At 37.6% G+C, this 17464-nt stretch overlaps 1 protein-coding gene across 3 annotated transcripts in view; it reads left to right on the forward strand.

The window, feature by feature from the left end:
- tprg1 (tumor protein p63 regulated 1) overlaps nucleotides 1-15821 on the forward strand; it is a 40794-nt gene extending 24973 nt beyond the window's left edge. For all 3 annotated transcript variants that reach the window (XM_058779447.1, XM_058779449.1, XM_058779448.1), the window contains 2 exons: nucleotides 8053-8206; nucleotides 14901-15821. In XM_058779447.1, coding sequence (XP_058635430.1) covers nucleotides 8053-8206; nucleotides 14901-15095 — 349 coding nt within the window. In that variant the 3' untranslated portion in view covers nucleotides 15096-15821. The remainder of the gene's footprint in view (nucleotides 1-8052; nucleotides 8207-14900) is intronic.
- Nucleotides 15822-17464: the final 1643 nt, after the last annotated feature.

A 17464-nucleotide genomic window follows, 5' to 3' on the forward strand; every position in this document is an offset into this window, starting at 1 on the left:
CCATGAACTGAACAGAGTGTGTCAGAGAAGGGAGACATACAAAATGTGTAGAGCGGTGGGTCCCCAGGACCAGGATTAAGAACCACTGTTCCTTAAATTACTGTACATAAACATTATTCCAATTTTATGGCCAGCAGGAAACATTCAATTTAGTGTGACTTTATTTCTAGGAATGCACTCCTGTGTGTAACGCATCTCAGAAAAGCTTGTGCGTCATGCATGACAGATCTTAGCATTCATTTTTCACCTTCTCTTTTTCACCTTTTCTTTTTATCCCTCCCTTTCCCTCCCCTTCTCAATCTTTCTCAATCATGTAGAGTGATGGAATGAAATAGTCTGTGTATGTGTGTAAGAGAGAGAGAGAGAGAGACTCGTGGCAATGATCAGTGAAAGCTCAAGCCTGTACCATAAACAGTGTATGTCCCAGCCCGCTGGCTGCTGTGGCCCAGCCCTCTGCCTGTCTCAACTGGCCCTCGTGTACTGATAGCTTACCTCTGGAATCAACTCAAACTCACACACACACACACACACACACACACACACACACACAGAGTAAAACACACAATTGCTTTCTCACAAACAATGTATGCATGTGTACTTGCTCATGGACACACAAAGCACATTTTACGCTTTTAAGCAAATATACAAAAACCTTATATACTCAATGAGCAGTCAAATTTTCAACCTTTTCTCTGAGTCAGGCTTTGTACCGCCCCATAATCACCTTTCCTCTCTTTTTCTCTCAACACAACAGTTTATTCAGCAGGGTGTAGCCAGTGAGACCTCAGCAGCCATTGTCAAGGTCTGAGAGTGTTAGTGTAAACATAGGCAGCACTGGGAGAGCTGGAGACACAGCCTTGCCCTGTAGTTATGTTTTTTCTCTTTTTTTCTATCTAAAGAGTCCCTCTTTTTCTGTAGCTTTAAGGTATGTGTGTTTGGCAGGAACTGGTCCTGCTTAAGGTGTGTTCTAGAGTCTGTTGGTTTTGCCAAAGTACGACACACCTGGAAATGCAACATGCACATTTTAAGCAACTGTGCACATGGTCAAATCTATTGTCTTGTGTTGAATATGGGGATATGTATTCATAAAAGGCTTTTTATGCATTTATGTAAATATTCCAAGCACTGACATCTGTGTACACTGAAAACAAAAGGTGTATGTTCTATATATATATATATATATATACACAGTGGGTACGGAAAGTATTCAGACCCCCTTAAATTTTTCACTCTTTGTTATATTGCAGCCATTTGCTAAAATCATTTTAGTTCATTTTGTTTCATTAATGTAAACACAGCACCCCATATTGACAGAAAAACACAGAATTGTTGACATTTTTGCAGATTTATTAAAAAAGAAAAACTGAAATATCACATGGTCCTAAGTATTCAGACCCTTTGCTGTGACATTCATATATTTAACTCAGGTGCTGTCCATTTCTTCTGATCGAACCTTACAGCTCACAGTGCATGTCAGAGCAAATGAGAATCATGAGGTCAAAGGAACTGCCTGAAGAGCTCAGAGACAGAATTGTGGCAAGGCACAGATCTGGCCAAGGTTACAAAAAAATTTCTGCTGCACTTAAGGTTCCTAAGAGCACAGTGGCCTCCATAATCCTTAAATGGAAGACGTTTGGGACAACCAGAACCCTTCCTAGAGCTGGCCGTCCGGCCAAACTGAGCTATCGGGGTAGAAGAGCCTTGGTGAGAGAGATAAAGAAGAACCCAAAGATCACTGTGGCTGAGCTCCAGAGATGCAGTCGGGAGATGGGAGAAAGTTGTAGAAAGTCAACCATCACTGCAGCCCTCCACCAGTCGGGGCTTTATGGCAGAGTGGCCCGACGGAAGCCTTTCCTCAGTGCAAGACACATGAAAGCCCGCATGGAGTTTGCTAAAAAACACCTGAAGGACTCTCTGGTCTGATGAGACCAAGATAGAACTTTTTGGCCTTAATTATAAGCGGTATGTGTGGAGAAAACCAGGCACTGCTCATCACCTGTCCAATACAGTCCCAACAGTGAAGCATGGTGGTGGCGGCATCATCCTGTGGGGGTGTTTTTCAGCTGCAGGGACAGGACGACTGGTTGCAATCGAAGGAAAGATGAATGCGGCCAAGTACAGGGATATCCTGGACGAAAACCTTCTCCAGAGTGCTCAGGACCTCAGACTGGGCCGAAGGTTTACCTTCCAACAAGACAATGACCCTAAGCACACAGCTAAATTAACGAAGGAGTGGCTTCACAACAACTCCGTGACTGTTCTTGAATGGCCGAGCCAGAGCCCTGACTTAAACCCAATTGAGCATCTCTGGAGAGACCTAAAAATGGCTGTCCACCAACGTTTACCATCCAACCTGACAGAACTGGAGAGGATCTGCAAGGAGGAATGGCAGAGGATCCCCAAATCCAGGTGTGAAAAACTTGTTGCATCTTTCCCAAAAAGACTCATGGCTGTATTAGATGAAAAGGGTGCTTCTACTAAATACTGAGCAAAGGGTCTGAATACTTAGGACCATGTGATATTTCAGTTTTTCTTTTTTAATAAATCTGCAAAAATGTCAACAATTCTGTGTTTTTCTGTCAATATGGGGTGCTGTGTGTAGATTAACGAGGAAAAAAAATGAACTTAAATGATTTTAGCAAATGGCTGCAATATAACAAAGAGTGAAAAATTTAAGGGGGTCTGAATACTTTCCGCATCTACGTGTATAATATATATATATATATATATATATATATGTATGTATGTGTGTATGTGTATATGTGTGTGTGTATATATATGTTTATGTATATGTACTAAATAACCTAAATGAAAAACCAGAAATGAAACGCACTCAAAGAAATCATTTACGCCCCCCTCCCCAAAAAAACCTTACTATACATTTTATTTATTTTTTCAGCATTTATTTATTCAATGTTTTAGTCATTATTTATTCGCTCTTATTTCATTCCACACCTGTAAACTTTTATTTTTTTTATTTTTTTCTGAAGCAGGATATTGATGATAGTTCTTATGATCATGTTGATGTCCATACTTGTACTCTATTCTAATTCTTTATAATAAGTTTATGTGAAGAACAGATAAGACTGGCTTCTGTCAGACTGGCTTGGTTTCATGACTAAACATGAAGTGCCAGTTTGAAGGAAAATTGGAATGTTACAGAAGTAGTAAAAATAAATAAATAAATAAATTGGGCCATTATTTGCTTGCCCTCATATAATTCCAAACCTGTATGCTGTCATCCATGGAACACCAAATAAGAATAAAAATATTAACAACTTGTTAAAGGTACAATATGTAAGTTCTCGCCACTAGAGGTCGCATTTTCTAAACAATAACGAAGGCGAAGTTTGATGACGCTATGAAGGATGATGTTCACGGATGAGGTAATTAATTTTTTTTATTACCTGTACATTCCATAGTTATTCAAACAGCGAATAAATTATACAGAGAATGCAAGCAAAGAACATTTACACTGTCAAAGAACATTACGACTGACTTAAGTCTAGCGCAAGTTTAAGCACTCTCAAAAAACTCCCCTTATACAGTAAAGCTGTCTATACACGGTTTTATGAATGAATATCTTACATCATATACGTACATCTGCACTTTGTTGTTTATGATGAGAATTCGCGTGAGAGCTGAATTCAGTCAGCGAGCGCGTGCGGTGAACAAAAACTCATCTGAACGCCTCTGATTGGCCATTGCATTCATAAGCTCAAAAGACTCGTGTGTGATTGGTTATAATGCGCAACACTGTAAAAACGCATTAAAAAATCATGGCGCAACAATGAACAGATCTAAATTTTAATGCTGCGGTCAACACTTTTCATTTCATTTGCATTTTATTCGCGACAGACATAATGGATTTAGTTTAACTGTACCGCAGTATTTGTGTCGCTGTGTTGCCATAGTCTCTACAAGCGGAAACTAAGGATATGCGGATATTATGTAATTGATCGGCAACAATGACCAGGGACAAGTCATTATTTAAAATTGGAATTTCTCTGGATTTACAAATCCTTGGGAACTTTTGGAATAACATAAATACCCAACTGCATAAAATATATAACACTGTGCAAGTAGTTTTTGGATATTTTATTACGAAAATCGTACATATTTAAACATTAACGGTGCTGTATGTAGGATTTTGACTCTACTAAAGCATAAAAATACCATAATATGTTTGCAGATATTTAAGAAACATGCTAAGTTAACATACTTGTTTATCTGAAAAACAATGCTACAGTCAGTTATTCTCCTTTGAAAATGTGCATTCCGAAAATGTGTTTATGGTTTGTGAAACCCGCCCACTGCCAGTTTACCCAATTGTATTTTGGCACCGCGGGTTGCCAGCTGGTGGAAAACACAGCATATTTAATTGTATTCATCGTCATGTGTGCTCGTTCCTGTTGGTGTCGTTAATCTGGCAACCTGCGTGTGAGTCAAGTCTGAGGAGGAGGGGCCGGGTGAAAAAAAACGTCTCCAATATTTTGAATTTGGACTGCAATACCTAGTTCAACCACTAGGTATTGCATCTCAATCCTACATACAGCACCTTTAAAGTTAAATCATGTAAGTTATTCTAATTTGCCCTTGCTTAATGTATATGCAACATATGCTTATATTATCATATAATATCTTGAAATTGTATGATTATGAATAGTTAAAAAGTGGTAACTTGCAATTGTTACCTTAAAGAGCTATTTCTACCTGTTTTAACCAGTGTTGGGGGTAACACATAACAAGTAATTGAGTTATGTAATCAGATTACTTTTTTTAAGTAACTAGTAAAGTAACACTTTAATTTAGAAGGAAATATCTGAGTTACTTTTTCAAATAAATAAGGCCAGTTACTTTGTTTCCCATGTTTTGACTGACAGTTCTCGTGTTGCCATGTTGAGAGAAATTGGGAGGAAGTGCAGAGACATTGTGCGGACTGTGTGAACATGATGCTTACTGTAGTTCTAGACTAAATATGAACATGTATTTACTCATCTCACCTGCACAAAACCAGATTCAGCATTCCTCAAAATGAATAAAAACAGACTCAGAATATTATACAAACCTGCAATAATTAAATATGTTAAATAAGACAAACATAATTTATGTATTTAATCCCGTTTTATTAACCATTGTCTTTGCTACTGACCTTCAATGATCCAATTCAACCATTCTAAGCTAAAATTACACATTTGTGTTTCATTTGTTATTCCTGAATAGTGTTAAACTTTCTTCTCCTGCATCATATTCTTCATGCAATTTGTTTGAGCTGTGCCATCTTCTGTACAGACATGTATTTACATTTCCTTCAGCCTGAGGTGTATTCATTTTGCTTTTGTTGTGAACATTATTTGTTGTTTACATTTGTAAAGTAGAACTTTTTGTATTAAAAACAAACAAGCAAGGCCTGCCCAGATTTAAAAAGTAACTCAAAAGTAATGTAATTACTTTCCATAAAAAGTAACTAAGTACCGTAATTAGTTACTTTTTTAGGGAGTAACGCAATATTATAATGCATTACTTTTAAAAGTAACTTTCTCCAACACTGGTTTTAACCCATAAAAAATGTGTTTTGTTAAATAAATTCCTTTATTTAGGTTGATTGAGAAATATTAAATGATATTTGGTACTTTAATTAAACCAGTTAATGTATATGTTACGATTTTAGGTAAAAACTTTTCTTTTTTTTTTTCACTGTCATAACTTTGAAATATATCATTTGTGACAAATGCAGAGAAATAGTAAATAAGTGGGGAGTGTTGTGAAAAAGTGAAGTGGAGAGTAAATGGAGAAAAAAAAGGAATCAGTTGTTTCAACCCTCAGGCTGAATGTATCCATCTATCAGCTCAGAAAAACAAAAAAGGACAGTTAACCTCCTACGGCTAAACACTGAATGCTTTGTAGTGATTACAGTAGATGCTTGACTTTACCTGGAGCCCAGTCTGTCTGTATGAGAGTGAAGGAGGACCACTAGGTCACTGGTTACGTATGATTAACTGCCATGGTGTTGTGCTGAAGGGCACATCACTCTCAGCGTGACACACGAGAAGCGTTTTTCTCATGCCACACGTTTATCAAATGTCAATAACAAAATATAACTTCTTTCACTTCCATTTTAAAAAACTCTTAAAAATAAAGGTTCTTTACTGACATTGACTAAACTACATTAAGAACCTTTGACTGAAAGGTTGTTTGGGGAACCAAAAATTATTCATTGATGGCATTGCTGCAAAAAAAAACCTTTTGAAACCTTTATTTTTAAGAGTGTATCAAAGATGAAAAGTTCCCAAAGTTGAATTTACACTAAGCTCATTCCATTAAAGTTCCCTCTTGTGACCCTGGACCACAAAACCAGTGTCAATTGGGTTAAGTGTCAATTTTTCAAAATGGAGATGTATACATCATCTGAAAGCTGTATAAATAAGTTTTCCATTGATGTATGGTTTGTTAGGATTGGACTAAATTTGGCCGAGATACAACTATTTGAAAATCTGGAATCTGAGGGTGCATAAAATCTAAATATTGAGAAAATCGCCTTTAAAGTTGTCCAAATGAAGTTCTTAGCAATGCATATTACTAATCAAAAATGAAGTTTTGATGCATTTATGGTAAGAAATTTACAAAATATCTTCATGGAACATGATCTTTACTTAATATCCTAATAATTTTGACCCATACAATGTATTTTTGGCTATTGCTACAAATATACCCCAGCGACTTAAGACTGGTTTTGTGGTCCAGGGTCGCATTTCTCAGATATCCCAGCTCTCTCTAGTAAATAATCATTCTGAGAACAAATAAAAATGTGAAATGTTTTTTATACTTCCTCATTCTGTATATTGTAAACAGGCACGATGCAACAGGTTTCTGGTGAAAATGCAAAAACGCAGACTGATTGGCACAGTAACAGCCAATCAGAACATATTCAATGTTTAATATACATTTATGAGGAGTGTGATTTTAAACCAATTAAATTTCACTGTGGGTGGGGCTGCCTGGAGCAACAACACTGAAATAGAAACCAAGCGGTCAATAAATCTGTTAAGCACGACTAAAATTCTAATTTACTTTGAAGATGTTTTATTGCTTTTCAATTTATTTTGTTGCACCAATACATGATGCAATACTTAAAAATTGGTATTCAATGAAGAATGGTGATAAGTCTTTTGGTACAACTGTATGGACAATTGTAAAAATCACAGCCTTTCATAACATGACTGATGGAGAAACGGTACATAGTCAATTGTGAAAGATGCTTGTAAAATATGGAATGGTGCCAACACATTTCAAAGAGCGAGTGTTTGGAGGTTTTAAAGCCCTGTGTTTGCTGCCAGACGCTCTCTTGTCTTCTGAGGTTTCATCAGCCTGGAAAATAAAGACATCCCCTCTAGGCTTTTCATTAAAATCTATTTACTTAAAATGGCAAAAGAGAAAGGCAGGGGGAATGAAAGAAAATCTGATGAGTGGAGGGAATTGCCTCTAAGCTTAGCAAACATTACATTGGCTTGTGTTGTGCATAAAGGAGGTGACCTGAAGAAAAATGGTGGCAGTTTTGGCAGGGAGCGTAGCTGAGGGGTCTGCGGGGTCAATTGAAAGCATGAAATTGTGAATCACTGAGCAGATAATGCACTTGTTAGTAAGGGTTTTCAGATGTAGAAACAAGATGTTACTTCCTGTTTTTGTACAGTTGAGTGAATTTGTGCATACTTTAGCAGACTTGTGCAACTAATTTAGTTCTTTGAAATGCATTTTTTTTAAATCTTTTCTACGTTTCCTAGTCTTTGTTTTTTTTTTTTTTGCTCTGCTCTCCCTGAATTCTCCCACTAGAACTTAAATGAGATTTTGAGTTTGTTTGTTTGTTTGTTTACATTATTTATTTTACATAATTTCTTCCCCCACTATTTTTCTCTTAACTATTCTGTGGACCCCTATAGAATTACCTAGTCGAGTCCCCTGTAGAGTTTAATGTATATTTCTCCAGAAATGCTATCATTTGTCATTTGTTTTCCTGTATACAAGCATTATGTTATGTGTGTGTGTTTTTTTCAGGAGAGAAGGTGAGGGTGTGCGGGTGTTTTGGGACAAACTCAGAGAACCGTCTTTCACTTCCCGTTGGAATCCTTTTTCTGTTGAATATCCTTTCACTACATTCACCTATCACCCTGTCAAGAGTGCCAATGAGGAGCTGGGCCGCCTGTGTGATGTGAGTATTACAATGCAACACACAGAGCACTTTTATCACAGTCAGGTCTCATGCCATAGCTTTGACACATTTCTAATAAGATGTCTTTTTTAGCCAAATTATCAGACTTCATAATGACAAAACCCGACCATTATATGAGCTCACTTAGGCATTCTCAAATGCTGTTACTCACAAGTATTACAGAGGCGCTGCCAGAGGACTTGTAGAGGTGGAGTAAGAATCCACAGTTTCTTGGAAGTCAACTTTGGAAAAAATGACGTGTTCAGTTAACATGCATGGTGCGATATTTATTTTACTACATGATAAAATTTCAAAGAATGACTACATGAGGCTGAGGCAAGGTTACTTAAGGCAGCGTTTCTCCAACTGGGTTCTTTTTTAAGCCATAGGGTCAGGAAAAATTTCCTGAATATATCTTACCTAAAATCATGTCACAAAAACTACTGAATTAAGTTATTGATTGAAAGGCTTACTAGTTTTAGAAAGGGGCTTAGTGATGCTTTGCCAGTGGAAAGTTTAACAAGTTCAAATTCAAGTTTATAGTTTTATCTGTGTACATGCATGCCATTAAGTTATTTCCTTCCAATAAAACACTTATGATTCAGGTTTAAGAGGCCAAGCACTGAAAGTTGTTAATTGGCAGTGATTATAGTTTACTGTATTGAAAAATAGGTATATTACCAAAAACACTTTTTTTGACCCGCTTAAGTTGTTTATCTTTTATATGTAATTTTATAACTACTTCTATTGTCTTAAATATATTTAAAGCGTGTTGCCGAATGCGTTTATGGTAAACTAAGATATATAATTATACAGTAAATATAAATGTAATATAATTTCATTTATATTGTTATGTGTTTGGATGTATAATTGTATTTATACATATTTGTAATGATCAGGTTGCAATTTATTACATTCAAAATTATTACATTTAAATGTAATGAATAACACACTACAGTTTAAATTATAATCAAGGACTTTACATGTGTAGAATATTAGTCAACTTATAAAATTAAGTGCATATACTAGTGCTGTTAATCGATTAAAAAAAATGAATTAATCAAATTTTTTTCTGAAATTAATAGCGATTAATCCCACCTAACATTAAAGTTTTTAAATATACTTTGATATTGCAATAATTTCACATTCAATCTTCAAATTAATGTAGAAACAACAAAGACCGTATATCTTTTAATATTTGTTTAATGGCATCTTTTTTATGACTGAAGGCGAGTATCACTGATTCCAATACGTCTGTAACAGGGCTGACATGAGACATGCGGATCCAATGCAAGCTTTTATTTACAGGTATGGCAGGGACAAGACAAAGAGTAATCCTAGGGCAGGCGAAGGTCGACGATGGGCGAACAGTATCCAAAAGGGCAAGGCAGAGAGATAATCCAGGTACACAGGCTATGATCCAGGCAAGGGAATAAACAGAGTCCGAACAGTGAGACAGGGGTAAATACAGGGAAACACAGACTAGAAAATAGCAAACATTCTGTAAAGCAGCTGACTCTAGGGGAGTGAAAAACGCAGGACAATACAGGAACGGAACAGAAACACGGAATGGCAAGGAAAGGGTTAATTCAGGAAACACGGGCTAGAAAACGAACACAGGAAAACAGGCAATGCAAGACTAAGATAACTAACATGGGCTCCGTAGAGTAGCTATCGCTAGGAGAGGGATATGTGCATACAATACTCGGCCGTGAGGGGAAAGAAAGTCCAGGGTTTATATAAGGCATGTAATCAGTGTGTGCGTAGGATTAGGTGTGCGTGTGATTAGTGCCATCAGCTGTGTGTGTCGTCAGTGCAATGGATGATGGGTAATGTAGTCCGTGGGTGTCGTGCAACAGTAGTGTAGTGCAACAGTCAATGTGGTGAGTGAGTGACCTCTGGTGGTGGGTGAACGGAAGTTCATAGGCCGGATTCGTGACAGAGCTCCCCCCCAAGGAGCGGCTTCCAGACGCTCCAAACATATTACCATCCAGGAGGGTTGTGGAGCGGAGGCGGAACAGGGGGAGGGACGGAGGGCCAGGTCCATGTGGAAGTGGGAAGGCCGGGGACCAAGGCAGAGCAGCGAGCCAGGGTGGAGCAGAGAACCAAGGCAGAGACCAGGACGGAACAGGAGCCCACCAGAGCGGAGCAGATGGAGCAGGAGCCCACCAGGGCGGAGCAGAAGACCACCAGAGCCAGACAGCAGACCACCACGGTGGCGTAGACAGAACAGGCGGAGCAGAAGACCACCAGAGCGGAGCAGACGGACCTGAAGACCACCACGACGAACAAAAGTTCAAGAGCAGCCTCTGTGACCGTGACAGGGCAGGATGAGAGTTCACAGATGGCCTCCACAGCCATGACAGGACAGGACGAGAGTTCAGGGACAGCCCTTCTGGCTGCGACAGGACAGGACGAGGATTCGGAGACGGCCTCCATAGCCGTGACAGGGCAGGACGAGAGTTCATTGACGAATACCGCTGACACCTCTGGAGGTTCTGCAGCGGTAAACTCAGGACACAAGGAGAGTTCAATAACGGTCTCTTCGACCGCAACACAACAGGCCGAGAGTACATTGCTGGGCGTTACCACCATACAAGGGACTGAGGCGAGCCCCATCACTTCTAAAGGTTCTGCAGCATGTTCCGCCACCTCTGGAGAAGCTGCAGCGGGTGCAGTCACCTCGGGCAGTTTTGCGGTGGTGTATGCAGCCCAAACGCAACAAAGCGATTCCCATCTTGGGAAGCACTTCGGACAGGGGAATATGCACAAGAACAGGAGGGTTACAGTGAGTTGGTTTGGGGATACCAGCCGTGTGTGCATACATCCCTCAAACTAGACATCAAACTGGGATAATGGAAGACTGACCTTGATGATCTGGGTGCGTCAGCCTTGACGGGCTGGCGAGACTCTGGATGATAAGCCGTGACGGCCTGACGAGACTCTGGACGGTCAGCGGAGACGTGACCCGACTCTGGACGGTCAGCGGAGACATGCTGCTGTGACTCTGGACGGTCAGCGGAGACGTGCTGCTGTCAAGTCACCTTTATTTATATAGCGCTTTTAACAATACAGATTGTGTCAAAGCACTTAACAGTATCAAATTGGAGAATGGAGCTGTGACTCTGGACGAGCAGCCGTGAAGTGCTGCTGTGACTCTGGATGAGCAGCTGTGACGTGAAGTGACTCTGGATGATCAGCTGAGACGTGACTCGATTCATGATGACCAACTGCGACTTGGCTTGACTCGAGAAGATCAGCTGCGACTTGGTTTGACTCGAGAAGATCAGCTGTGACTTGGCCTGACTCGTGAAGATCAGCTGCGACTTGGCTTGACTCGTGAAGATCAGCTGCAACATGAAGATAAGCTGTGACTTGACTTGACTTAGCTCATGTAGATTGACTGTGACTTGACTTGGCTGATGAATGGCAGCAATGATATGACGGGGCGTCGTCGCGTCCACCATCTTGTGAGTGCATTCTGGTGCGTCCGCCATCTCAGTCACAGACGCGGTTTCGCGTTCCTTTTCCGCGACACCCACAGTAAACAGGCAATGCAAGACTAGGATAACTAACATGGGCTCCGTAGAGTAGCTATCGCTAGGAGAGGGATATGTGCATACAATACTCGGCCGTGAGGGAAAGAAAGTCCAGGGTTTATATAAGGCATGTAATCAGTGTGTGCGTAGGATCAGGTGTGTGTGTGATTAGTGCCATCAGCTGTGTGTGTCGTCAGTGCAATGGATGATGGGTAATGTAGTCCGTGGGTGTCATGCAACAGTAGTGTAGTGCAACAGTTAATGTGGTGAGCGAGTGACCTTTGGTGGTGGGTGAACGGAAGTTCATAGGCCGGATTCGTGACAACGACTGATGTCTCTAAGAAATACTACTTTTTTTCCTAATATTTAACCATTACCATATGTAATGTTAACTATACTAACATTACAGTATAATTGAGAGCTGTCAATTTTAACATTTATTAGACTTTAAGAAATAACAACTTCTAATTTAAGTGAACTTAAAATAATCTTCACATAAACCCATTATAGTAAATGTCATATTTACCTGTGCCCTTCAGCAAGTAGGAAATTTACAGAAATTGAATAAAGTTATCAAACACTACATTCTAAATTAAGTATAGATGAATCCTTAGAGCTACGAAAGTTACTGATTTCCTTTTTTTTTTTTTTTTTTTTGTTCTTTGATTAATGGACATCAGAGCACCTGGGTTATTTAAATGTTTAAACGGTTATTTAAAACGTACTATAAAGTGCATGACAAAGCATTACTAAAACAATAATTTACAATTTACACTATAACAAAGTGCACTTTTTAAAAGTGTACTTAAGCATGTAAAGAAAAAATTACCTTATCTGCAAATACTTTTTCTTTCTTTTTTTTGTATAAGTGGTCACTGCTTTAGAAAAAAGCATAAACCCTGATTTAAGGCTGTATTATTTAATTGCAATACAATTTAGACAATAGACAAGAAATAAAGTTGGTAACAATTTAGTATAGGGAACAATTCTCACTGTTAACTAGTTGCTTATTAGCATACCTATTATTAACATACTGGCCGTTTATTGCTGCTTATAAAGCACATATTGTGCATGATCATATTCTACATTCCTAAATCTACCCAATACCTAAACTTAACAACTACCTTACTAACTATTAACCCTCTATGGTACCGTGTTGCCTCCAGGCAACACAACACTTTTGTTTTTTTAAATAAAATGAGACACTCGTTTAATTGATTAATGCTGTCTCAGGGAAGTAGGAGTCAAGTACTAATAAATGAACATACAAAAAAGTGGTCACATGACCCACAGGGGTCCATTTGTTTCCACTTTCAAGACATGTGCACGTCACATGACTCCGTATTTTGTCCAATGAAAAGTGCATTTTTCAGTAATTGCCTACAAAAAATCTTAGTCACCTTCATTGGAAAGTTATAAAGTATTTTCAAAAACTTTACGTATTATTTCATCAAATGTATCATAGGAAATTACAAAAAACTGCATGTTGCCTCATTATCTACTTTTTAATGTATTGCACATCTCATATTTAATAAAAAGTAACATTTCATATCCAGCTGTTGCTCTCAGGCAACATTGTACCATAATGGAATCGCATAAGGCCATGCAGGCATATTAGGTTAGAATACAAGTATATAATATTTGTAAGGAAAAGAGTTAGAATTATCTAAATGTATTAGAATTTTGCATGATTTTGTAATGCATTTGCAAGAATAGTAATTCTCACATATCTGCACATATTATGATTTTTCTGTAGAGTTTAATTGTTTCCTCAGCTTTCACAAGCAATGAGGTGTCATTAGTGAAGTAAGAATTTTTACATGCATGTGCTTGTGTGTTTATGTGCATGCTTGTAAGGATAAAGTGCATATTAGTATAAGGTTATGATGATTTTTTTATTTTTTTTTTGGATTTTTTTATTTGAAACAACCCTGATTATAATATTTTGGTATGACAGCAGATAAGAAGGTTTAGTTATACTTGTGATCCACGATGGTACAATGTTGCCTGAGAGCAACAGCTGGATATGAAATGTTACTTTTTATTAAATATGAGATGTGCAATACATTAAAAAGTAGATAATTCTATTTGTTCAAGTGTTTGGTTAAAGAAATTGATGTTTTCAATAAATCTATTTCTTTTTTCTGTATGAGAATGTCAAATGTTTTTTTTTTTTCCGTAGTGGTACAATGTTGCCTTGAGGCAACAAACTTTAAAAAAATTAAAAAATAACGAAAATGTGGTAACACTTTAGAATAGGGAACACGTATTCACTCTTAACTACGACTTTTCCCTCAATAAATTCCTAATTTGCTGCTTATTAATAGTTAGTAAGGTAGTTGTTAAGTTTAGGTATTGGGTAGGATTAGGGATGTAGAATAAAGTCATGTAGAATAAGGCATTAATAAGTGCTTAATTACTACTAATAAATGACTAATATTCTAGTAATATGCATGCTAATAAGCAACTAGTTAAGAGACCCTAAAATAAAGTGTTACCGAAAATGTTTATTGGTATTGTTATAGTGTCCAATTTTAAGTAGGAAAAACATCACAAATAATTTGTTCCTCATTGAAATCATATTCCGTACTGTAGAAGGTTAATAAGCAGCACATTAGGAGCAAAAGTTATAGTTAATGGTTTGTTAATGGAGAGAATTGGACCTTAAAATAAAGTGTAACCATAAAGTTCAAGTAATATTTTGAAGCATCTGTATAGATGGATCACTTTCAAAAATCTGAGCTTCAAATTGTTGATATTAGATTTGTTGTGGTCCCTGGTTCAGTTAAAGTGGCCACGGGGTCCAGGACAATCTGCTGTCCTTTAAGTATGTATGTAGTTTAAGGTGTGAGCGAGGGGTCTTATGTAGGTGACCACACAGATCGCATAACCAGTCATTTGGACTTCGGAGGTGTCAAATCCCACAGCCACATTCCCATTCCTCACATTCCACCCCGCCTACTGAGGTGCACAGCAGGTTCAACAAAAATGAAGAATGGTAGATAAAAAAGAGAAAACATAAACATGAATGTTTTGACAAGCAGAAACCGCCATCCTGACAAACATGAGTTGATTCAAATAAGGTTTCAAAAGATGTTTTTACTGTGTTTTAGTACTGAAAAAATTACTTTTCCATATTTTCCTTCCTCTTTTAGATTCAAAACTTCAGGGAGCAGCTGAATTCGGCAGCACAGAAAGCCCACAGCAAGAATCCTATACCTGGGAAAGCCAACGGGGTTCTTGTGCTGAATCAGCCCATCCTAATCGAAGCATACGTGGGTCTGATGTCTGTTATAGGCAACCAAAACAAGCTGGGCTATTGCTTAGCACGAGGCAATATTGGCTTCTGAGGGCACTCGGAGTCTTCCAATAATGGTTTACACTAAGAAAGTCTCTTATACCAGCTGAGCATATGTAATTATACTTGTATAAGATAATGAAGGATATTTTAAATCAAAGTGAATGTATCATTTGTATTCTTAAAATACATTCAATGTCCATCAAACCTTTTAGTTTCATCTAGTTATATTGCCCCAAGATCTTAACAATGTCTATCAGTCATTTCCTTTCGGTTGTGTCTTAACATACAAAGTATGTTGTCCCTCCTCTTACGACTTCCTGTGTAGAAATATCTTGCTTTTATTTTTCTGCAGAAACTGATTCTTCTCAATGTAATTTGTAAAGTGCCTTTCCTTTCTTTCTGTATTTATGCTGATATTCTACCTCATCACAAGGCTTCTTACAGGGCAATTGATGCAGGTACACACGTCATATTTGTTTGATGGTTAAGGGTTTATTATTACAGTAGAACACAGTGCTGGATTTTCCCTCGTCTTGATTTGTTTCTACAGCAGAATGTCATTGTGTCAATGTATTGTGAAGTCTTTTAAAAATAAATGGTAATACAGAAACTTGGTTCATTAGTGCTGAATACAATTTATTTTCATTAAATACAATTAGGAATAATTAAAAAAAACGCATGCTTCATTTACCTGAATAGTCTGCGCAGTTTTGATTTATAGGGCATTTCTAAGGTAGGGCAAGTGGCCAATGTAACCATGTCTTGTTGAAAATATTGTTATATATGTTTTATACTTGTACATTTTCAAAAATAAAACAAATGTACTGTATTTGTGTAAATTATACATTTAAGGTCATTTTAAATTATCCCCTTAAAAAAAACTGGCCCCATGTAGTTAACATGGTGTAGAACAGTCTGTTATTAAATTGACAAAAAAATACTAATTTCTAGCATCTAACCTTGGTATATGATCATTTCATTAATTTTGTATTACCACATTTCATAGAGAATTCACACTCGTGGTAAATTAAAACAAAGATTATAGTAAAGACAGATTTTTAGTTTATGAGTCGCTTTATAAAAAAGACTTAATTTGTATTCAATCACTATTTTATATATTAATTGCAATTTATATATAATTCATAATATTTACTATGTGTATATATATATGTAGAATTAATAAACACATGCAAAAAATAAAAATCAAAGTTTGAAATGCTGTACGATGCGCAATTAGTCAAACAAAAATTACTGTCTTGCATAGTTAACACTGGTTTGTGCAAGAGAACATGCAAAACAGCTTTTGAATAAATGGAACAATTTGTACATACAGTAAATGAATATATATGATAATGCATGCGAGTTATTTTATAGCTTAAAACACCTATAGGTACTATATATATATATATATATAGTTTACTACCTTTCTGCAGCACGTTCTGTAAAACAGGATCTTTACCCATGACCAGTGTGGAGAATGCAGACTTAAAGCATGTACACCATAACTCTGGTCTGGCGAACGTTATGTGATAATCTCTTGTTTATCTGATTACATTTCTGTAGGCTGCACAATGGCTCAGCGTCTGCTGCCTGTGACCAGATCTCAAACCAGAAGCTCTGCGAATATGTGCATTCTTTCCATTCATCAACCTCCCACAATATCGATTTACAGCAGAACAAGCTTACGGCTTGTTTACTGAACCTGTTAGCTACACTACCCTGTTAGTTTTGTACATGATACAGGTCTGTATTTTTGTCTTTAAGGACTCAAGGGGTTAATGCGTTTCCTATGAAAGTGTGGACGTGTCTTGCAATCCAGGATCAGGCACTGCTGTCCCCCCGGGCCATGGCTTCTCCACCTCTGCTCGTAAAAGATCTACAGAGTAAACCTTGGATCATATGCCAAATAAACGAAGAGCATTTAAAAAGAGACAGAATAAAACAGTGATGACACTGTTCTGCGTAAGTGAGCTGGATTTCACAAGAGGATAAGTGAAAGATAAATAATATTGGTCTTTTTAATGGGAGTGTTCATATTAGCAATGAACCTTGTTATTATTGTTGTCATAGAGGCAAGACATATCACCTTAACTTCACTGTAGTGTGGCAGAATCTTGATTCCACTTGAGACTGGCGAGATGAAGCAGAAAGACCAGTATTGTATCATATCTATTTTCAAAAGTGACATTTTTATATATTGACTTCAGTGAATTGTGGACTGCTTTCTATTTTTTCCTCATGCATTTTGTAAGTACATTGATGTCATCCGTATAACTGCGGTGTTGTGTGTTGTAGAGCAGTGTTTCCATGGAAGCTCAACAATAATTGTTCTCTTTCACTTCTCTTTTGCAAAAATTCACCCAATAAACAAGAGCAGCACATGCGCCACCCACACGATAATGAAAATATCACAAATTA

This window comes from Onychostoma macrolepis, chromosome 06 (genome assembly GCF_012432095.1).
Source record: "Onychostoma macrolepis isolate SWU-2019 chromosome 06, ASM1243209v1, whole genome shotgun sequence".
NCBI classification, from domain to species: Eukaryota; Metazoa; Chordata; class Actinopteri; order Cypriniformes; family Cyprinidae; genus Onychostoma; species Onychostoma macrolepis.